This window comes from Lissotriton vulgaris, chromosome 3_2 (genome assembly GCF_964263255.1).
Source record: "Lissotriton vulgaris chromosome 3_2, aLisVul1.2, whole genome shotgun sequence".
Lineage (NCBI taxonomy): Eukaryota > Metazoa > Chordata > Amphibia > Caudata > Salamandridae > Lissotriton > Lissotriton vulgaris.
Genome location: NC_141690.1, coordinates 226,643,282 through 226,668,145, shown reverse-complemented (window position 1 = coordinate 226,668,145; position 24,864 = coordinate 226,643,282). Strand labels below are relative to the sequence as shown.

Genomic DNA, 24,864 nt, shown 5'->3' with positions numbered 1-24,864 from the left:
AACTGCGCAAGTTGTGTGACTTGGACATTATTCAACCCATAGACTGTTCCGAGTGGTTGGCCCCGATTGTTCTCGCAGCCAAATCCAACGGTGAAGGTATCCGCCTCTGTGTGGATTTGCGCAGCCTAAATGACTGTATCTGGGTTGAAAGACACCCTTTGCCAGTCCTTAATGAGATTCTAAGCACCATGGGCCCTGCAAAGTACTTCAGTGTAATAGATCTATCCATGGCGTACCACCAGATCGAATTGCATCCGGATTCAAGGCCACTCACGGCGTTCATTACGCCGGTTGGAGCATTTATGTTCAAAAGGATGCCGTTTGGCCTTGCGTCAGCCATTTTTCAAAGAGTTATGCAGAAGATCCTCGAAGGTGTAGAACACACAATGTGTTTCCAGGATGATATTTTGGTCTATGGAAAAAATTCGGAAGAACACGATGATGTGTTAAGGCAAGTCTTTAAAAAACTCATGGACGCAGGCCTAACAGTTAAGAAGGAAAAGTGCAGAATAAAAGTGCAACAAGTCGAATATCTGGGCCATTCTATCTCAGAAGAAGGGTTTAGACCAAAGGGAAGTTTAATCCGTGCAGTGAAGGAGGCTCCAAATCCACGTAACAAAGAGGAACTCAAATCCTTTTTAGGGCTCATGGAGTACATGTCTAAGTACGTGGACAATTTTGCAACAAAATGTGAGCCCATGAGAGAGATGTTAAAGAAGAACAAGGATTTTGTGTGGGATGAGGAGCAGGAGGCTGTTGCAAATGCTCTAAAGGAGGATCTAATCAACTCTCCAGCACTTGGTACGTTTGATTCGACTAAGAAAACCATTCTTGCAAAAGATGCATCAAACTATGGATTGGGTGCCACTCTAGTCCAGAAAAATGGTAGTGAGGAAAAGATCATTGCCTACGCGTCCAGGAGCCTTTCTCCACCAGAAAAGAACTACTCGGTAATCGAACGAGAAGCCTTGGCGTGTTTTTGGGCGGTCAGGCATTTTACATTTTTTCTATGGGGATTGAGGTTCACAATACGGACGGACCACAAGCCCCTCACGTTTATATTTTCTGTGAAAGGTCTGGAGAATTGCACCCCGCGCATCAGCAGGTGGATTCTGGGATTAGAACATTTCAATTTCAAGATCGAACACGTGCCGGGCAAGGAAAATACTATTGCAGATTTTCTCTCAAGATCACCTTTACCAGAGGAAGAAGAACCTGAGGAAGCTCTGGACAGTCCCATAATGATGATGGATTTTCCTGCCATCACAGAGAAAGAGTGGGAAGACGGTATGAAGGAAGATAAAGAACTTAATGTTTTAATGGAGCAAGTCAAGAAGGGATGGCCTAACAAGAAGAGAGACGTTGAAGCAGAACTAGAAGAGTTTTGGGAGGTCAGAAATGAATTGAGCGTCATTGGAGGAAAAGTGTACCACAATAACAGAGTGATTCCCCCCAGAGAATTACGGAAGAAAGTCATTGACTTGGCGCATGAAGGCCACCTTGGGCGAAGTGCCACCAAGGCGAGAGTAAGAACTAATTTTTGGTTCCCCAAAATGGACACCATGATGGAAGAAGCTGTAAAAGAGTGTGGGGCATGTGCCAAAAGTGACAAGTCAAAAATAATACACAAGTCTCCACTTTCTCCAGTAAGTGTCCCAAACAAGCCATGGAGCAAGTTGGCAATGGACATCATTGGACCCATGCAAAATCTAGGTGTGCAAAAAAGGTTCATGTTGGTTCTGATTGACTATACTTCACACTGGATAAGGCAAAAGTTTGTGCACAACATCAATACCAGATCAGTGATCCAATTTCTCAAAGAAGTGTTCTGTGAAGAAGGTATAACCTCCACATTAGTTACTGACAATGGGGTACAATTCACCTCCGAGGAAATGCAGGATTTTCTGGAAATTTCAGGCATAAGACATGAAACCACAGCCCTCTATTGCCCTAAAGCAAATGGCATGGTGGAGAGAGCTAACAGGGTCATCAAGGAAAATATCCAGCTAGCTACCATAAATGGACAAGATGTAGAGAACTGTTTGAGGGAATGTCTGTGGGCTTATCACACTTCGCCCAATAGAATAACTGGGGTCTCTCCTTTCGTGTCTTTACGTGGGAGGGAGCCTAGTACCAAGTTTAATCCCAGTTGGTTAAACGGGGGCGATGTCAGGGATGTAGATTGGGAGGAGGCAGGAGAGAAAGTCAGACAACATCAAACTAAGTACAAACAGTGGTACGATAAGAAACATGGAGTTAAGGTTCAAAGGTGGGAAGTGGGGGACATGGCGCAAGCCAGAAGGAACACCAAATCGGGAACTGACATCAGCAAGTTCTACTCCCCTAGCAAGATTGTCAAAGTGTTGAAAAATGTAGTACATTTTGAAAATGGTCAATGGTGGAGTTTTGACAACTTTATAAAAGTGAAGCCATAACCTTTTTTCTAGGTACGCCTGTTATTCCCCCCATGGGGAGCCCAGCCTAATTTGTTGCTAACCTGTACCTGACTGTACGTATTGTTGGTACTCATTATAAGGAAGGGAGATGTGTTACAACTAGCCCTGTTGGTACATTCCGTCCACCCCTTCTCCCTGACCCCTGTTGGGTTCTCCTGTCCTGAAGCTCCCTGTAGAATGTTGAGGTGTTCTCCAGTGAGGAGAGTGGATGGGCAATAAACGAGTATTATTTTTACCAGCTGTGTCCTGTTTCCTTCAGAACTTTCAACACAAACATTATATGCAATTGAGATTGTTCAACTGGTTAAGAATTTGCACAATAATTTATTCTCAAGACATTTTAGTTTTCTAACAGCTATTTTCTGTTTTTTTTATCTGTTGTCCGTATCTAAATGTGGCGGCATTCTGGTGTAAGTGGTACGCAAATGCATGTTTTTTAGCTTTCTAGAGTGTCTGCACACAAAGATCCACTCACTCCACTAAACAGATTAACATGGCCTAGATGTGGTTTAATCGACTAACCAAGGACTTGCTGCATTTGCAGTGCCTGCAGTGTGCATCGCCCACGACTGCAGTGTGAATCTTTTTCTTGTGTTTCCAGAGGTGTTTCCTAATACTATGTGTGATCTAGACAACTACTTTGTGAATACTGGTGTAGTGTTGTGGATTTCATTGAAGGCATGCATGCTAATATATTTAAAGTATAACACTGAATTATCTGTTTCCTCTTATTAAGGGATGTAAAACGAGTGCTGGATAGCAGAGGACCTTAAGAGCAGGAAGCATAGTTACTAATAAAGACTTTTATTTCACTGTCCCTGTTTCCACCACGGGGAACAGCGTTTACAATGCAACTTTTACCACGCACTACCTTTACCACGCAGCTTTTACAACGCAAGTCGTCACAACGACTTGCGCTGGGGGTCGTTGTGGGATAGGGAATGGTTTAATTTACTATCCAAAACTTTCCCTACTGTCCACGGGGACTGGAGTTGGAATAGTAAATTAAACTATTCACTATCCAGCCCCCCCCAACGACTTGCATTGTAAAAGTTGCATGGTAAAGGCATGCGTTGTAAAAGCATGCGTAGTAACGACATACATCCTTCTACCACGGCAGCTGCACTGTGCATGCACCCTGCGTTTGAGCAGCAATCACCTCACGTAGTCACAACTTTAGTTATTTCAGCAGGAAAGTAAACTGAGTCCACTTCAGTTCAAAATGTAAGTTTATTTGGACCATTGTCCTTAAACAGATAAAACATCATAAAAACAAAACAAAAATAGATACATTTTTCATAAAAACTTTAAAACGGTATGACGTATATCTCACTAAAATAGAACACATGTGACTTAGACTAATCAAAATTCAAATTTTGTTTAACTTTTTGCAAAGCACAAGCAATATCTAAATTCATCATTTCTGTTAGGAGGACACTGTTATGTATACTGTAGTCCACTTCTCAAGGGTAGTATATTTTTATGTTTGCTCCGCCTTGGAGAATTTTGTTCTCACTGTGTTTTGATTGGAATCGATGAGTTCTTTCCTTACACCTCTAGTGTCAAGGGACTCATTTTCTTTCGCACGTCCCATAGCATTTGAACTTTAGAACTTCATTGGAGTGGTTGGCTCTGTTCTTTTGTTTTGTGTAGAGGCTTTCCTATACGACTAGACTTTTTTTGTGCCAACAGCTAGCCTTACCCAGTGATGGTGAGTCTCACGCACCCAATCTACCACCCACATTGGTGACTGCTGCCTTGCACGTACAAGGAAAAAACAAAAAAGCTGATGTTTAAGGCCAACGATTACGATTATTTTCTATATGCGAATGACTGGTGCTGTCTGTCAATATTGGGATAACCTCGTCAGAAATGTACAGAGGATGAACACCGAGCCTTGAAAGTTAGTTTCACCTTCTTAACCCAGCATGGCAATATTTATTTTTTCCATAAAAAAACAAGCAAGAATCAATAGACTTGTTAACCCCTTCCATGCTGATGACGGCCGGGAGCCGTCATGGCACACAGTGCTCGTGTGCTGATGACGGCTCCCGGCCGTCATGACCGCACCCGCGATCGGAATGTGCCGCACAGGCGCAGAATCGCGGCCGCGCCCAAGTGGTTAAAGGGAATAAGCACATGTATATGTTGAACGCATGCCCTCTCGGTGATCTGCCCCCTTAGACATTTTCCCCTTCGAATGAAAGGAAACATTCAAGGACATCTGATCTGTTCATCATTCTCTGGTATCCTGAGATTCAGGGCGGATGTCTGTGGAGACATGTGGATGTGTGGAGACATGTGTAAGTCAAAGGACATCTAGTAATGACTTGGGGGTACTGCAGACTGGTACAGCAACCTTGTGTGCCTGACAGTGAACCTCCAGTCACGGTTCAAAATACTGCAACCTGCTACAGCTGACTTGTGTGTGACTCAAGAGCCCTCTAGTGGCAGTTTAAGGTACTGCAGCCTAGTAACAGAAGGGCACTCACAAGGCAATTTAGCATTCAGAATAACTACACCCAGGACGAATGTGCAAGCCATATATGAGACAACATTAACAATAAAGGGGGGTGTGGGGTAAAGCACTCAGGAGCTCCACATGGTAAGACTGAAGCTCAGTAAGTTTCTTACCCACAATTGCTGTTACAGATACTGACTGCAAATACCCCCATGTAGGAAATGCATGCAAAGGCAGGGTCTGTGGAGCTTATACCTATGGTGATGTTATAAATGTAACTCAAAGACAATACTCACAGTGAACAAGAAACACCCCCTAGGTAGTCAGCTGAGCCCACGGATCCTGGTGATCAAACAGGAACACGCAAGGCAGTAACAGCAAGGGGGTAGAATTAAACACAAGCACAATAGACAAGGAGCTACCAAGGAGAAGTGCTTAACAGGAAAGGAAGGACATCACAGGGCACACTTGGAAGAAAGCAGGTAACAAACATACAAGGTAACAGAAGCAAGACAGAAGAATAGAAAGACAGCAAGCTAGAACTGGAACCAAGGAAATAGGAAGAAAGGCAGGGGCTGGAAAAGGATATACAGAAGGCTTTCCAGGGAGGCCTGAAGTCTACCTGCTTTCTTAACCAACACACAAAGCAGAGAGACGCAGTGGTACTCAAGGCTGATCCCCGGTCAGCAGTTGACTTTTATATGCCCCATTTCAAATAGATACGATTCCAGAATCTACATTGGAATACAGAGCCAGATACATTCTACACTGAGACACACCAGGCACAAGAAATAAAAAGCAACAAGAAAAAAAGACCAAACTAAATATAAGACAAATGCTAATGGTAATGAACAACTCATTATATTTTTCATTCTGTTGGGTCATTCAAGCACTTCTTCACCCTTCAGTCCCCCTGGCACACACATCTTCTGCACTTACCCTACAGATAAAAAAAGATTTTCAATTCTGTTCAGCCACTGGTATTTACCCAGGAAATATCTTACTTAATAATTATTTTTCCCACTGTCCCCTCTATTTACAGAACAGCCAAATACAAGCCCTGTTCCAACAAAAACAATCCATCCCTAACTGTATGACCAGGTCTCTTCTGCAAGGCAACTTAAGCAACCAAAGACCAGTTCCAATCGGTTAAAGCCTCATCAGTGATGTGCAGCTTGAGTTCAATGCCATTCTCAGCAAGGGATCCAACTCTGACCATACCCATCACTCTCCGGGTGCCTCACTACTAAACATATAAAAGTAATGGCTGGAGTGCTGGAATTATTCTCAGCCACTGTGTTGCCTTCCATTCAATTATGTTTTTTGTCCGCTAAGGCTCACCAGACAGCGACCAACTGTAGGCAAATCAAACTCTTCCAGCCAGAGCGGTCCAGTCAAGCTGCCAGGCCTGGTCCCTTGAGGAGGGGAATTTGCAAAAACAACAGGTGATGGACCGAATGTGGAACACATATCCTAAGACTTTTTTCAGCTTATGAGGACCGCATTAGTGAGATGTAGCATTAGACCAATGGCACGTTGCTTATTGCTCATGGTATGCGCTCAGATCTTCCACTGTCCACCCACGAAAACGCCCTTCGAATTAACCTAAGCCAGAGTGTTTATCCAGTCTACGAATCCACAAGGACCCCCAGTCCCCTGTATTTCCAATGGGAGAGCCACCTTCCCCCAGTGATGTAACCTCCCAATAATAGAGCTTGTCTCACTGAGATTTGTGAACACTGCAGATGGGCACTCTGCATTGCACACATTTTCCTGTTCTGTGCAGGGCCTTCTTTTTGTTGCATTACTTGGCCCTTCCTATGGCGCAGCGAAATACATCTGACCCCAGGGCTATCATTCCACATTGGAAGACCACGTTCTAAGAGAGGAGATAGGAGGAATATACACTCTGTAATTACTAGGTATTGTTTATAGGCACACATCTAGAGTTTACCCCTCACATTACTATGTGCAGTGCCTTACATTGACTTGCTCTTCATAAGTGTTTACTACAACATACATGCATATATGCATGTGCACATTTATGTTAACAATCTTTCACAAAGGATAGACAGTAGAAAAAGAGCTGTAAAGTCATGTACACAACAAACTGAATGGTATCTCCAAGTCTAATAAAAACAGATAATGACTACCATGTTGCATGGAACTGCTCTGGGCATCAATAGCATGCTTTTAATTTGTCTCTCAACAAATGTTGCAACAGAAATCACTGATGTTCATTCCCTTTTGCCTTTGTCTCCAATATTTAGACTTTAAATGAACAATTTGAAGTGGTTGAGTTATATGGTGGTGAGTTGGAAGAGTCGCGAGCCGCGGAGGGTGAAAGGAAGGTGCTTGTAGGCTCAGATGGCACCACTGAGGAGGGCATCCAACAAACAGAGCAGGCAGCCAAGCCTAGCACTCCTAAAGTTACTCGGCCTCCTCTAGAGGTACTGAAATCCCATCCAGGGGTCAGAGTCGAAATGTCTCTTTGCGTGAAAGGTCTGGCTCATTGTCGGCATGCAAGTGTTTTCCCATTAGAACATTTGTCGTGTAATGTGTGAATATTGTCTCTATCGGGGTTTCTTAATCAAATTTCTATAATCAGCGTGGAACAATCCAGAATAATTTAATTCATATAGATATTCTAAATATGCCAGCGTGGATCTGACTGTCTTGGACTCTTGACAACCCTTTGCATATATTATCAGAGAGAGAGGATAAATGAAAACACTGTACATCAACATACCAGGCGGTGTACATTGATAGTGGTGTGGCCTGAACCTTACCCCGAAGCCCACCTTCTTCTCAGATGGTTTGGGAAAATGAGTGCATTTTCTAGCACAAATGTCACATAATGAACTTAAAATCCATAGGATCTGACAAGTCGCTTTTAAAATTTTAAGTACATTTATGGGGTATCAAGATGATGAAGCCAGCAGCTTCGAAGGCGTTGGTTTTATTTTTTGCAGTAAAATGTCAATAACTACATCCATTGTACCAGAGTTTCCATATCCCATGGCTGCTACCTGATGCCAAGAATTACCTGCAATAGGTCCGCGCTCAGATTTTGCCCTGAGTGTCTAATATTCGAAGCATTATCTAAACTAAGCCAGCAGCAGAATCACAAGTGTAACACATTCACACACACTCACTCATGCTCAACAACACTGAATCACTCATTCTCACTATTCACTCACGCTCTTCCTCACTGTCAATCCCTCACATTTTCTCACACTCCCCACACCAGCTTTCACTCATTTGTACTCTCTCAGTCACTGTCATAGACACTCACACTTACTTATTATTACTCTCACATTCTCACTCATTTTCACTCACTCTGATTCACTCATTCTCACTTAGATACAGTCACTCTCCTTCACTGCCTCTTCACTCACTTTTAGTCTCTCTCTCACACACACACACACACACACTGACATCCTTACAAATACTCATATACACATGCTGTCTCTCACACACACAAATTCACACTCACTCACTTTTACGTCTAAGCATGCTCATATTTGAGAGATTCTTTTCACTTACCCTCAGATGCCTACACCCCTCCATTTCATAGCTGCTTGCCAGCCTTGCATGTACCTCAATGTAGGCACACAGCTCCCTCCACCTCAACACTGGCACCGGTATGTTGCAAACAGCATGTTGATGCATTGTTCCAAATCCTCAGCTATCTGCCTGCAGCCTCTTGCTTTTTCACTTTTTTTGCAAGTGGAACAGGCACCTCTGAGTTTTGTTTATTTTACTTTTAGTGAATAATAGGTTATTATTTACTATGAGTACAGCAAAAAATAGAGGCCGACAAAAGAGAAGGCAGAACCAAAACACCCATAAAGGTGACCTGCCACTTTCTCAAGATTAAAATTCAGCAGGTGAGCAGGTGCACCATTTAGGTGTATCAATGATTAACTATGACAACCAGCATGTTTGAGTTTGAGATATGTGATTATGATCTTCTGATAGTAAGTTTACCTTTTTTATCACTATTTACTGACATGCCTTAGCCTTGAAATTTCATCAAGTGATGGTTAACTGGTAAAACGACATGATCCCACCTCCTGTGATGTCCTCAAGGGTCAATAGGCATGTGCTGTTTATTGACATGCTTCTAATGATGTCATCGGGGGTTAATGCACATGCCCAGTCATTTTCAGATATGGGTGAAATGGCCACAGGTATATTCCAGTAGAGATGTGTTTCAAGATCAAGAAATATGGATGTTAGGCATGTCAAAGTCCTTGAGTACCTGACTAGCGTTCGTCTAGTGTGAAAAAAGCCCATTTCTGGATTATGCCTCTAGGCAGTGATTTCATTTCCACTCTCAACTAACTTAGGCATTACCACGGGTGTGCCCAGCCATGTGACTTTGTATTTTGGCAAATCATGAAAGAGTTGTAGAAGGTGCATTTTACTTACTGGTGCTCCTGAGTCGCATCCTGTCCCCAATAGCATCACGAAGCTGTCCCGCATTAATTTTGCTCTTCAAACTACCTATCATTTTTTAATTTCTCCGTGCATGCACATACTTTATTGTCTTTCATCTCTCACACTTAGTAGATGAGCCACACACTCAACTTCCAATATTTACCTGTGACAAGGCTCATGGTTCTTGGTTGCATTTATTCTTAGTGGTTGTATGTTCTTACAATGCATTCCGTTGCAACGCATGCCTTTACCACGCATGCGTTACAACAGAATGTTTTTTCTACGCATAACCTTTTCCTCGATTTCTTCCGTGGTGACGTCAGACGTCGTTAAGAGGAAGCGGAAGTTCCTTTCGGTTTCCTCTTAATCGACGCTGTTTTCCTGCACATCTCAACGTTTCTTCTAGTGAGTTTTTTTTGGGGGGGAGACCCCCCAAACCCCCTTTTTTTAGATCCTTTACCACACATTCCTTTACTACGTACCTCGTAGTAAAGGTATGCGTGGTAAAGGTTTTCGTGGTAACCACGCATGCGTTGTAATGCATGCGTGGTTAAGGTAATCATAGAAACGGCCGCGTTGTAGTGGCCGTTTCCCATTATTAGTATAATGCGTGTTGCTGGTAACAGGAATCAGAGTCTTTGTCGTGCTGGGCTCAGGACACTGACATGATGGGGTAGCCTTTATCCGGATGCTCATTGCAGTTTTAAAAATAATACAAGGTTGGACATTGACATAGCTAGGCTCTGTGAGTCTTGAGGCCCTAATTTACCATCAAATTCTTTAGATTTGTCTTTTAAGTTGCAGACTGCACCATATTTTGGACATTTCTGTATCTTTGTATTTAACCTCAGTAGCTTTTGAAATACATACTATCTAGAAATGTGCATGTTCATTTTATTGTACACTACTACCCAGGTCTCTTGTAGTATAGCAAACGATAGAGTGATGATGCATACGTTTTAATGAAAGGAAGTGTTTTGATTTCTTTCCTGAATCGAATTGTGTGGAGATATACCAAAATGCCAGGGGGTAGATAGAGTGTTCTGGAGAGTCAGGGGCAGGACAGTAAAAGAGCAACGTCCGAGACGAGCTCTGCGAAACTGGAGGACAAAGAGCATTAGTTTCTGAGCAGAGTAGGCAAGAGATGATAAAACCAGAAGAACCATAAAAGAAATGATTAACATATCAAAAGAAATTCAACCACTAATAGGTAACCAGTGCAAAGATTTCAGAATGTGGAAGTACTGATGAAAACAGGGTTCTAGACTTCCCTGGCATGCCACCTGGTTCTCTATAGCTTGCAGTTGGTATGACAGCAAAGAGTGCATGCCGAGGTAGGCACCATTACAGAAGTTGAATCTGTACCTGATAAGCAATATACTTACAGTGTGATGGGCATCATAGGAGAGAAAAGAAAGAAAAAGGTGAATCTTTTTCATAACAACAATGCACAAGGAGACTACAGAAGAAACCTGAATGTGCACCCAAAGAGAGGCATCAGCTTTGATGCCAAGTGCCTTCAGAGACTGAGAAGAATTAGTCCCAAGGCCAAAATCTGGGAGCTAAAAAGAGCGCTTCCAAAGGGTGAGCAAGAATCTCATTCTTCCTGGTGTTTATTTTTAACCAGTGGTGCCCCATCCAGAAGCGCACTTTGGAAAGCAGTATTGAAGTGATAGATCATCAGAAGAACATCGCACCACCTGCAAAGGATCCGAGTGTTGTTGGCAGAGCAATCAAATAGCAATTTAAATAGACAAATGAGTGTAGCCAGATTTCAAAATTAAAAATTAAAAAGAATAGATGATAGAGCAGATCATTTGGGCAGTCAATAGTAGAGTTTGTGTGAAGAAGAAAGAAAACCTTTTGAATATGTTCATCAGAGCAGAATCACTGAAAGGCAGTGCCACTAGTTCCAGCTACAATGAGTTTAATTTGAGGCATTGTGCGGTCAGCATTGTCAAAAGCCGGAGAGAGATCTAATAAGACCAAGGCGGTGACACTGTTGAGGCAAAGACACTGCCTACATCAGCTGCATGAAGGCAATCTAGAATGGAAACAACAGATTCGGTGCTTGTGAGGTCTGAAGACTGCTTAAGCATCTACTCAGTATTTTATAGGATTCAAGAAAGGTAGAAAAGTGATGGGCTACAAATGCTTCCAGAATCTTTGTAGTAGCTGGGGCAAGAGAAATGGATGCAGTGAGTGTTGGAGATGGATTAAAAGAGTGGTCTTCAAAAGAGGGATAATAGTAGCAGACTTAAAGGAGGCCAGGACTTGGCCAGATCAAGATCCCGTACAAGGCATATGTCAAAGTGTCTTAAGGTATAATAGTATGCAGAATTTAAAAGTTTAAAAGCCTTTTTTCCCCCGAAACGTTTAATAAAAAGAAGTGAGTTTGGATGTCAGTTTTTTTTCTGTAATAACACCCATGAAAACTTACATTCCTAATACATGTATCTTTTGTGACTTTATAAAATGGCGTCGTTATTTGATCACTTTTGTAACAGTTGATCAGTTTCTTATTGCTTTTTTTTTATATTTGCCCACATTTTGGTGCCAAAGAGAGTGGGAAAACCAGAATGTTTAGAGAGATACTATCCAAAAAGAGATCAAGATTATTTCATGTATTTTTTATCTCATCGAAGAACATAGTATAAAATCCCTCCGTTGTTAAATGTAATTGCAAAATAATTCTTTCTATTATTGCACACATTTCACAACCCTTATACACTTATACGACTAAGGAGTATTTGTGAAGCAATGGCATTTTTATAATGATGGTAACACATGCAACACGGAACTCTTGACCCTTCAGATGTTGTTAAAACAACAGTACTTGTGTGCAGCCTCAATCCAATATGCCTTAATGGTGTAATTGTGTACATTCACTATGCATAAGGAGAACAATTAATTTTTGGACAATAATCATACATGCAAAACTTAGTTGTACCCATTTGGGCATGATCACTCTAATTATTCAAATATAATTGAGCATTTTCTAAATAAAATTGATCCCACTACATACATTGCAACACTAGAGAGTATCTTATACAACGTTACAACACTCTACATCAGATAGACTTGGACAGACAGTCCTTTTTTATGGCTATGTGTGATATCTCAAACTCAAAGCTGTTTCAGGTTCCTCGCATCTTTAAAGCACAAATGGGTAGTCGCTCGTTCAGATACTTAGCTTGTAAGAGATGGAATGAGCTCCCTATCGAACTCCGTATGGAACCATTGGAAGCAAGATTCTGACTTAAATTGAAAACATACCTATTCCCTCAAACCTAAGCCCAGTATTTTTACCTCGTTCCCCCTTGTGGTGCCAAGTGCAGAAGGTCTTGCTCACTGGACGGTTTCTCTTCATAGCGCGGGGACACACTGATATAGTGTAACCATGCGCTCTACAAATGGTTTTATTATTATTATTATTATTATTTAAACCAGAGAAATGTATGACCAGAATAATTAATTAAACTTTTGATAATTTGTGAAAGGAAATATTTTCAATATATTTCATGTGATCCTTTATTCTTTGATTCTCATAAAGCATCGATTCGATTTGTCACACGGGCATTCTGAAATTTTCTAGTAGAATAATGCTTTTGTTTGTTTTCATTATCATGATAAATGGGCGTGTTGGATCGCAGAATTATGAGGATGAATTCAAAGACATGTCCAAGCGGCAATATGTTTTAATCGTGTACGGTATTTTGTCTATACCTGTGTTCTCAGATGTCTTTGAGAGGCAAATGAGGACACACACTAGGTTGACAAAGGCTTCTGTTGCTCAAACCCATCATCATTGTGTGGTATAAAGGATGTTTGTGTCTGGAGTGTCAGCTTGTATCCTTTTTTTTCGTGAAAACCATAGTTGATTTATAACATGACTACAATTGCAGAACTACGATGCATCTATCTATCTGTCTATCTATCTATCTATCTCCCTCAATCTATCTATCTATCTATCTATCTATCTATCTATCTATCTATCTATCTATCTATCTATCTATCTATCTATCTATCTATCTATCTCTACAACTCTATCTATCTATCTATCTATCTATCATCTATCTATCTATCTATCTATCTATCTATCTATATATCTATCTATCTACCTAACTATCTACCTAACTATCTATCTATCTATCTATTTGTGTGTTTGTATGTATATATATATTTGTTTGTTTGGATCACTTTTCCATAGGAAATAGATTTTTCGATTAACTGAAGTAACTATGACTGGAGTCTTGAAGTAACTATAATTCGCGCCCTCACGGTGCACTGCTTATCCCCTCACATATTACAACACTCGTGACATGTTCAATGACAGCATTGATAACATCACTCATGACATCTGAAATGACAATCTTCCTACTACAAAAATATAATGCAAACATTTCCCTTATTTTCCACTTGTGAAAAATTACAAACGATTTATCCAAATCCGCCAGTCATTGCTTATGTCTGAGCTCTCAATTTATGATTACTTATTGTGAGAGGTGAACTCAAGCAAGCAGTAACGGGAGACAGCGTTTACAACGCTGTCAGTACCATGCTTGTTGGTAACAACGCGGACGTTACATCGTCCGTGTTGTTACCACGCATGGCGTTACAACGCAAGTCATTTCAACTAGCTAACTGGAGTAGGAATAGTAATTTATACTATTCCTAAATCCAGCACGCCATTTAGTGCAAGTCGTAGAAACGACTTGCGTTGTAATGCCATGCGTGGTAACAACGCGGACGATGTAACGTCCACGTTGTTACCTACCGCGATGTAATATGTGGAGTTGTAAAGTCACATATTCAGCTATAACAGATGCAAGGGTACATAAAAGGTGCATCACATGTGAATACCTTTCACCAAAATCATCAGTAACAAGTTCTGTTACAAGAAGAACCTATGGCATAAGACAGCATCTTACATGTCACTCAACATGCATTATTTATGTGATTTAGTGCCAACTCCATGTCTGGTTAAAGAACACTATGTAGGCGAAACAGTGAATGACTCACACATCACAAATCAGCAGTAATTAATAAGAAACTCACCAGCCTGCAGCCAATTATTTTAACCTCATGGACCATTAGCTATCAGATTTGAAGAATTTCCCTGTGGACCATGTCTTTAAGGAAATACTTCTGGACTCCAGAGAAAAATTCTGGATGTACCATTTAAAATGATTGCATCAAGATGGACTGAACATCACTGACAATAACACCTGACCACTGCATATCTGAAGATAGCTCAGGAATTTAAAGATTCCACAATCCAAACGTAATCTTCACTCATGATATATTTTTTAAATCAAGCAATGAAGCAAACAATCTTGTACTGCAGAAGGTGGAAGCCAAGACGTTGTAGTGGAAATATAGTTGTATTATTTGGTGAGGTCATTTGTTTGAGTCATTTCTTTCTTCGATATTTTAATTTTTGTATTTCTTTGTGGCTCATTGTGTTCTTTGGGATCCAGATTTTTGCCCTGGCTGGCTGTTGTTTTCTTGTGATCCTTCATGTTTTTAGTACATATACATATAGATGCTAACTAATTGAATTAACGTTCCTTTGGGGGTGTTATTTCAATTTCCTTCCTCCATTGTTTTTTTGGGTAGTGTATTGCAGTAGCAGTGGTTTGCCATCTGTGGTATTTGACGTACTCCTAGGCTGGACTGGGGTATATTTATGCATGTTTTGACATTTCTAAGGCTGTAGTAGTTTTAGAAGTATATTTGGTGAATTGAAATTGTCCTACTGCTTTTTGGTTGTTTGTTTTGCACTAGCATACCCCTCCAAAACCCCTACTTAAATTTCCCTATATGCCTCCCATTTACTAATAATTATTCCCCATTTTGCAACCACACCCCTGGTCCCTCCTACATGTACTACTAACTCATATACCTGTTTGTGAGAAGATCTGTGCAAAGAATATAGGAGAGCCGGAGGTCTGTGGGCAAAGGTTTTTTGAATTGCATTTATGGTATGCGAGTACTTACGTAAAACAAAATGCAGTTTGTAAATTGAGCCCTGAGTGAGTCAAGTAATTTATATAACAGTTCTTATTGGAGTGAAGAGCAAGGCTGATTTTCATATGGCTGGTCCCTGCCTAGAGTGAAATGGTGGTCAAAAAAAGATATATTGGAGTGCAGCCCTGAGTCTACAAAATGGTTGAGATTAATTCAAGCATTACACTATTCACCTTTTTCTTTCCTCCGATGGTCCACGTGTGATGGGTATGCGTGAACGTGTGCTCCGTGCTGATTTGTTTGACCATATATTACCCAGGTTCTGAGGGACACAGGGTTACCCCTTCTCTTTAAACATCCGTGCTGGTTGTGCCATAGGAATCAAACCATACCTCACTGATGAGACCTAGACAGCCTGGAACCGGCCTGGGGTCGCTTGAGTTCTCATCAAGAGCGGTCTTGACTTGTGGTTTGGGTGGAGTGTTCCTACTGGAGGAGGACCAATGCTGATTTGCATATAGCTGGTCTCTGTCTGGAGTGAACTGGTGGACAAAGAAACGATGCACTGAAATCCATCGCCTTTATGATTCCTCGCTATCATAAAGCATGCCCCACTGTCCACACCAACTAGAAGTGCAGACACTATTTCGACCCACCACAATCGTCACAAATGCTGTTACTGTGGTTACATGAACTAAAGAGTTATATTCCCAGCGCTGCTTCTTATTGGTGTTATTTATACAGAGCATGGCTGTGAATAGTGCATTCTTCTGGTGCTTATGGAACACTTCCGGTCCCTAAAACTGCAGAATTCTAAGAGGAAAGGTGAAAAATGCACCTCAGGGTTTTCCTGCTTCAAACACACGTGCCTGGTAAGACAGTATGTGCCTAACAGACCACTATTATTTACATATCCAAGAACTGTAGCCATGGTAGTAGTTGGCTAGCATTGGGCGAATTACAGAGATGCCCGCGGGGGAGGGGCAGACTTGAGTATTTCAGTAGGGGCCACACAAAGGCCAGCCCTTTGGCTCATATTTTTTGCCCTCACAATGCCAAGCAGGTGTTCACTCATTTGCACTGGGGTTGTGGCCCCATGCAAATAAGGGAAAGCCTTTACCCTTGCATTGGTGCTATATTTTCAAGGATAAGGGGCAGGTGCAAGGTGGTACTCAGGAGGTGCACTTACTGTGCCCACCGAGGCAGTATTAGGTGGTTATGGACTCAGACCCCTTCCTCTTGGAGCTCCTTCCTTTCTCCTCCTGGTCTGTTTTTGGGAGGAGTTACGAGGAGGGGAGGTTGTATGGACTTACCGCACCCACCGATTGCGCAGTCACAGACTCCACCAGTCTGCAGGGGTGAGTCCCTGCTCACAAAACCGAGGCCAGCCCGCCTGCAGTGAAGGCAGAAGGCCAGCCTGAGACTCAAGCTTTGCCTCTGGGCTTGGGAGAGAGCATTGTACATGAGAGCAGTGCAGAGCAGAGCAGGCATAACACATCACCAGATTACGCAAAGATGCTGTCAAATGTCCATGGATTCTCTTTCTAGGTGCGATACACCCCTCCTTTTGAGTTTCCTTCTTGCAGGGATACTGCATGCTCGATTTTACGATGCAAAATTACTCAAGATTTGCTTTTTCGCTCTTCAGTAATATGTGAATCCATAAAAATGATGGCTCGATTTCAGTAATGCGTCTGAAACGCCCCGGAGCTGCATTGCAGCAGGACATCTATTGTAATTAGATAGCCGATGTTTTAGTGCCGTGGCTGGAGGGAGGCTGCAGGGACCGCAGTCTGTCTTCCAACTTGCAGCCGAGCATGGCGTTCATAGGACAGTGCACACGCGCATTGTACATTTTCAGGGTAAAACAATACCCTGCCCCTGCTGATTCTGATGTAGTTAGTCGCCCCTCTGCACTGCGACGTTTTGACAGATTTGCTGGACTAATGTGCTAATAACAGGTGTGTGTGGAGAGGATCCCGGTTGCAAAGAACCTCCCATTTACAACAAAGGATTAGGGGCGTTATTGAGACAACAGACGAGAGAGAAAAGACAAAGAGAAAGAAAAAAGAAGAAAGGGACAGAGCCAAAGAGAGACATAGAAAGGGACAAGACGAGAAAAAAAGTAACTAGGAAAGATATGGAAAGAGAGAATATATGTGAGTTAATTAACATAAAGGTTTAGCCTCAGTGCACTATACAAACTAAAAAGCTATATTAGTAGTAGATGTGAAAAAGTGCCAACTTACTCCTGAAATACCAGCAGTAGGTAAAATCGCCTTCAAAATAACAAAACAACTTTGTGTATGGGGCCCCACGGGAGGAGTTTCCGGCTCCTTATTGACTCACACTCTGGATATCGGTTATGTTTAGTCAGCACTTAAATATGATCAGTGTAACCTGAGAGGCAGCCCTGCTGTCTTAGACTCTCAGCCTTGAGACTCTCAGACTTGAGCGACCTCTGACCCTGCTCGCAGGCAGATCGCTCCCCACGCCACCACACGGCTGCCAGCTGCTCCATTGCCTGATTCTGCTGCCTGCCTTCTCTCGCCGTTTTCCCTGATTCTGCTGCCCTCTCTCCCCGCTTTCCCGCCATCCACACTCCTCCTGCCGCTGCGCCCCTGCTGCCCCGCTCCCCTGCATCCCCATTGGCCACTCCGCTCCCGCCTCCCAGCTGGTCCTGCCTCCCTCTCCCCCTCTTATGAAGGCCATGCAGCGTCCGTGCCGCTGGCGCGCAAAAGGCAAGCCCATCTGTGCCCTTCCTCGCCTGGACCGCGCCTAGCGCCAGAACCCCTGGAACCCCCAAACACCACAACACCAGACTCCCTACGACGCCAGCACCCTTCACGCACTCAATGCCGGCCGAAACCACACCTGCTTCCAGGCCGCCCCGAAACAGACTCACGGACCTTTCTCCTGCCAAACCTGCAGCTTCACCTGCGACAGAGCCACCAAACCTCCAAGGACTGGACCCAACCACCTACGTTGCATACTCTTCAACACCCGCTCCGCACGCAAACATGCCATCAAGCTCTGGGATCCGCTCGACACCTTAGCCCCAGACGTGGCCTTCCTGACCGAGACCTGGTGGAACGACTCCTCGGCGCCCGACATCGCCATAGCCATCCCGGAAGGCTACAAGATCAAGCGCAGAGATCGCGCCAACGGAATCGGAGGAGGAATTGCCATCATCCACAAGTCTACCCTCAAGGTCGCCACCCACACAGACGACACCCTCAACATCGCCGAACACCTGCACTTTCAGATCCACACTGACCCCAAAACCACCCTCAGAGGAACACTCATCTACAGACCCCCCAGACCCCGAGCTCAGTTCAGCGACTCCATTGCCAACCTTGCCAGCGCCCACGCACTCACCTCCATGGACTTCATCCTCCTCGGGGACCTGAATTTCCACCTCGAGAACATCAACAACGCCAACTCCGCCACCCTGATCGCCAACCTCTGCCTCAGACAACTCGTCACCACACCCACCCACGCCGCCTGCCACACGCTGGACCCCATCTTCTCCACAGGCACCCACGTCACCTTCAACCACACCACCGAACTCCACTGGACCGATCACCGCTGTATCCACTTCACCTTCAAGAAACCAACCACGGACCACCGCACCCAACAGCTGCCCCGCCGCTTCTGGAGCAAAGTCACCCAAGACCAGCTGATCAGCACCCTCGCCCAGAACCCACCCACCGACCCCACCAACCCAGAAACCGCAGCCCGCAACCTCAGACAGTGGATCGACGACTGCGCCAACACCCTCGCCCTGCTGAAGAAACCCTCCCACAACCACACCAGCAAGAGAGCCACCTGGTTCACCGATGAGCTCCGGACCTCCAAATGCGCATGCCAGAAACTGGAGAAGATATGGCTCCACGAACGCACACCGGACAACCACGCAGCCCACAGGACGCCATCCGCAGACATCACCACCTCATCAGACTAGCCAAGAGATCCTCCTTCAAAGACCGCCTGGATAACAACGCACACGACAGCAAAGAGCTCTTCAGCATCGTAAAGGAACTCTCCAACCCCAGCGCCAACGCCAACGGCATACCGCCCTCACAAGAACTGTGCGACTCACTAGCTATCTTCTTCCACCGCAAGATCACTGACATCCATGACAGCTTCAACACCACGACCGCCCCGACTACGCCAGACCGCACCTCCCCGGTGAACACCACCTGCGCCAACCGCCTGACCTCCTGGTCCAACGTCAACGAGACACGCAAGGTCATGAACTCCATCCACTCAGGATCTCCGTCAGACCCATGCCCACACCACGTATTCAACAAAGCAGACACTGCCATCGCACCCCAACTACCAAGGTCATCAACATCTCCTTCGAAACAACGACATTCCCGGAAAGCTGGAAGCACGCCGAAATCAACGCCCTCCTCAAAAAGCCCAAGGCGGACCGAAAGGACCTCAAGAACCTCCGGCCCATCTCCCTGCTCCCGTTCCCAGCGAAGGTCATCGAGAAAATCGTCAACATCCAACTGGCCCGCCACCTGGAAGACAACAACATCTTGGACCCGTCCCAGCCCGGGTTCAGACGAAACCACAGCACCGAGACAGCGCTCATCGCCACCACTGACGACATCAGGCGCCAACTCGACAACGGCGAAACATCAGCCCTCATCCTCCTGGACCTGTCAGCCGCCTTCGACACGGTCTTCCATCGCACTCTAAAGACACGCCTACTAGAAGCTGGTATCCAAGAGCAGGCCCTTGACTGGACCACTTCCTTCCTCTCCGGCAGAACCCAGAGCGTCCGCCTCCCGCCCTTCTGATCCAAAGCCACCAACGTCATCTGCGGCGTCCCCCCAGGGCTCATCCCTCAGCCCGACGCTGTTCAATGTCTACATGGCCCCCCTCGCACAAGTGGCCCGCCAACGCAACACAACATCATCTCATACGCCGACGACACCCAGCTCTTCCTCTCCCTCACCAAGGACCCGCACACCACCAAAAACAACCTCCACTAGGGAATGAAGGCCGTCGCCGACTGGATGAGGAACAGCCGTCTGAAGCTAAACTTGGACAAGACGGAGGTACGCATCCTCGGACCCACCCCTTCAGCCTGGGATGACTTCTGGTGGCAGACCACACTGGGGACAGCACCAACACCCACCGACCATGCACGCAACCTAGGATTCATCCTCGCCTCCTCCCTCTCCATGTCTAAACAGGTCAATGCCGTCTCCTCCTCCTGCTACAAAACCCTCCGCATGCTTTGCAGGATCTACAAGTGGATCCCGACTGAAACAAGAAGAACGGTGACACAGGCCCTCGTCAGCTGCAGACTGGACTATGGCAACGCACTCTAAGCAGGAATCTCAGCCAAACACCTACGACGACTACAATGCATCCAAAACACCTCCACCCGACTGATCGTCAATGCCCCGCGTCGCAGCCACATCACCCCCCACCTGAGAGCCCTACACTGGCTCCCCGTCGACAAGAGGATCACCTTCGAGCTCCTCACCCACGCACACAAAGCACTCCACAACGCCGGACCAGCCTGCCTGAACAACAGACTCAGCTTCCATACCCCCACCCGCCAGCTCCGCTTGTCTGCCTCGCCGCTTTCTTCGCATCCAATGAACGACTTCCGGTGGCAGATCCTTCTCCTACCTCGCCGCCAAGACCTGGAACACCCTCCCTTCCCACCTACGGCAGACCCAAGACCTCCTCTCCTTCAGAAGACTCCTCAAGACCTGTCTCTTCGAGCAGTAGCGGCACCCTCCCTCCCCTAGCGCCTTGAGACCCTCACGGGTAAGTAGCGCGCTTTACAAGTATTCTGATTGATTGAGTAGCCTGGGAGATTGTGTTAGAAGCCTGTGCGTTTTTTTTGCTTTCTGAGATGTGAGCTTTTGAGTATGGTGTCACCTGTATGACAGCTGTGAAATCTAAGGCCAGAGCCTGTATGTTGTGTGTGACCCAAGGTGTAGCTCAGCTGTCTAAAGAAAATATCTGTAAGAACTGATTTTCCTGTGAAATGGGTTTCATTTGTACATCCCAAGGCTGCAATTCTGCAAATTATGATAGCACCTCTATTTAAAAGCTAATTCCTCTTAGATTTGTGCAACTTGGGGGCAGCTACACCGTCTGAAGCTAACACCTGTGAGGTCTGCATCACCTGAAGGATAGCTGTACTGTGTGATACTAGAGCCTGTATGTTCTGTGCCTTCTGAAGGATAATTCATACAATACCAGAACCTGTACGCTCTGTGACCTCTGAGGCATTCTTCGTGTGATACCAGAGCCTGAATGTTCTGTGGCATCGGAGCGTTTCTTGTGCTATGCCAGAGTCTGTGTTTTGTGTGACCTCTGGGGATACTTTGAGCTATACCAGAGCCTGCACGTTCTCTGATATCTGAGAGATATTTCATGCGATACCAGCTCTTTTAAGTTCTATGATCTCTGAAAGATACTTCAAGGGATACCAGAACCTGTATGTTCTCTGAAATCTGAGGGACACGTCTGTGATACTAGATCCTATAATGTCTGTGACTGGATTCTTTTCTTGTGTAAAGTGTGGTACCAGAGCCTGTATGACTCTTGACCTCTGAGGGATATTTCATGTGATACCAGAGCCTGTATCATTCTTGACCTCTGAGGGATACTCCATGTGATACCAGAGTCTCTATGATTCTTGACCTCTGAGGGATACTCCATGTGAAACCAGAGCCTGTATGACTCTTGACCTCTGAGGGATACTTCATGTGATACCAGAGCCTATATGATTCTTGACCTCTGAGGGATATTCCAAGCGATTTCAGAACCTGTACATTTTCTGATATCTGAGGGATACGTCTGTGGTACTAGATCCTATAAGTTCTGTGACTGGATACTTCTTTTGTGAAAAGTGTGATACCAGAGCCTGTATGATTCTTGACCTCTGAGGGATACTCCATGTGATACCAGAGTCTGTATGATTCTTGACCTCTGAGGGATACTCCATGTGATACCAGAGCCTGTATGATTCTTGACCTCTGAGGGATACTCCATGTGATACCAGAGTCTGTATGATTCTTGACCTCTGAGGGATACTCCATGTGATACCAGAGCCTGTATGATTCTTGACCTCTGAGGGATACTCCATGTGATACCAGAGCCTGGATGATTCTTGACCTCTGAGGGATACTCCACGTGATACCAGAGCCTGTATGACTCTTGACCTCTGAGGGATACTCCATGTGATACCAGAGCCTGGATGATTCTTGACCTCTGAGGGATACTTCATGTGATACCAGAGTCTGTATGATTCTTGACCTCTGAGGGATACTCCATGTGATACCAGAGCCTGTATGATTATTAACCTCTGAGGGATACTTCATGTGATACCAGAGTCTAAATGATTCTTGAACTCTGAGGGATACTCCATGTGATACTAGAGTCTGTATGATTCTTGACCTCTGAGGGATACTCCATGTGATACCAGAGAATGTATGATTCTTGACCTCTGAGGGATACTTCATGTGATACCAGAGCCTGTATGATTCTTGACCTCTGAGGGTTACTCCATGTGATACCAGAGCCTGTATGATTCTTGACCTCTGAGGGATACTCCATGTGATACCAGAGCCTGTATGATTCTTGACCTCTGAAGGATACTCCATGTGATACCAGAGCCTGTATGGTTCTTGACCTCTGAGAGATATTTCGTGTAATACCAAAACCTGTAAGGATAGGATAATCCCTGTGATACCAGAGCCTGTACGTTTTCTGAGGGATACTTCAGGTTCTGGTTCATGTGATACCAGAACCTGTAGGTTGTGTGACCTATGAGGGATACTCCATGTGATACCAGAGCCTGTACTTTTTCTGACATCTGAGGGGTACTTCTGTGATACTAGATCCTATACGTTCTATGACTGGATCCTCCTCTTGTGTAAGGCTAGAACCTTAGGTTCTGGTAACTTGTGAGATAGTTGTACTGTGTTATGTTCCTCTGCTCCATATTTATCAGTCGTTTGAAAATATGTAGCAATGGGCGAGATCCCACGTAAACAACAGAGCCTGTACATTTTCTGACATCTGAGGGATACATCTTGTGATACAAGAGCCTTCAAGATTTGTGACATCTGTGACATTCTTCATGTGATACCAGAACCTGTAAGGTTCGTGTCCTCTGAAAGGATACTCCATGTGATACCAGAGCCTGTACTTTTTCTGACATCTGAGAGATACGTCTGTGATACCAGATCCTATAAATTCTGTGACTGGATTCTTCTCTTATGTCGAGTGTGATACCAGAGCCTGTAAGATTTGTGACCTCTGAGGCATACTTCGTGTGATACCAGAACCTGTAAAATTTGTGACCGCTGAGGCATACTTCGTGTGATACCAGAACCTGTACATTTTCTGACATCTGACCGGTACTTCTGTGATATTAGATTCTATAAGTTCTATGACTGGACTCTCCTCTTGTGTAAGGCTAGAGCCTTTGGTTCTGGTATCTTATGGGATAGTTGTACTGTGTTATGTTCCATGTCACCATATTTATCAGTCGTTTGAAAATATGTAGCTATGGGCGAAATCCCACGTAAACAACAGAGCCTGTACATTTTCTGACATCTGAGGGGTACTTCTGTGATACTAGATCCTATAAGTTCTATGACTGGACTCTCCTCTTGTGTAAAGCTAGAGCCTTTGTTATGTTCCATGTCACCATATTTATCAGTCGTTTGAAAATATGTAGCTATGGGCGAAATCCCACGTAAACAACAGAGCCTGTACATTTTGTGACATCTGAGGGGTACTTCTGTGATACTAGATCCTATAAGTTCTATGACTGGACTCTCCTCTTGTGTAAAGCTAGAGCCTTTGTTATGTTCCATGTCACCATAGTTATCAGTCGTTTGAAAATATGTAGCTATGGGTGAGATCCCACTTAAAGTTTGTTCTATCAACAGTACCATTTCCTTGATACTTTGCTTTTATCAGAACCCTAAAGTGATCTTGTAAAGTAGTCTTCAAACTAAATAATATTCGCCTTGATTTGCTTACAAACACAAATGTTGCCATTATATTAGCCCCAGTGCACCAGTGAACATGTGGTGTAAGCTGAGTTTTCGTCAGCTTTACGCATTTTTTAACGTTACACAATCATGCATATTTGCATTACATATATTTTCAATCTAAAACATGGGGCGGTAAAGTGTTGATTCCCCCAAAATCTCAACAAGGTGTTAAATCAAAACCCAAGTAATTAGGCTAATAGGCCACATACTAATCTTGTTAGCGTTGTGGTTAGAATAATGTTTTATATATTCAATTAAATTCAATAATCTTTATTTCGTTGCAATTGCATCATAAAAGATATACAAAATACATAAAATTCATGGCCACATTATTATCGACAATATACAAAGAAATACAATCAGAAAAAGTGCTGGTGCATGACCAAATAGATACCATAACCCTACACAGCTAAATCATGGGTCGGGACTTGAAACACACATCAATAAATATTGTTAAAAGAAATTATTAAAATATTTACAGGATTAA

At 44.2% G+C, this 24,864-nt stretch overlaps 1 protein-coding gene across 3 annotated transcripts in view; it reads left to right on the top strand.

The window, feature by feature from the left end:
- REEP1 (receptor accessory protein 1) overlaps positions 1–24,864 on the top strand; it is a 315,311-nt gene that overhangs the window by 278,065 nt on the left and 12,382 nt on the right. For all 3 annotated transcript variants that reach the window (XM_086964257.1, XM_086964256.1, XM_086964258.1), the window contains one exon: positions 7,210–7,367. In XM_086964257.1, the coding sequence (XP_086820383.1) occupies positions 7,210–7,367 (158 nt within the window). The remainder of the gene's footprint in view (positions 1–7,209; positions 7,368–24,864) is intronic.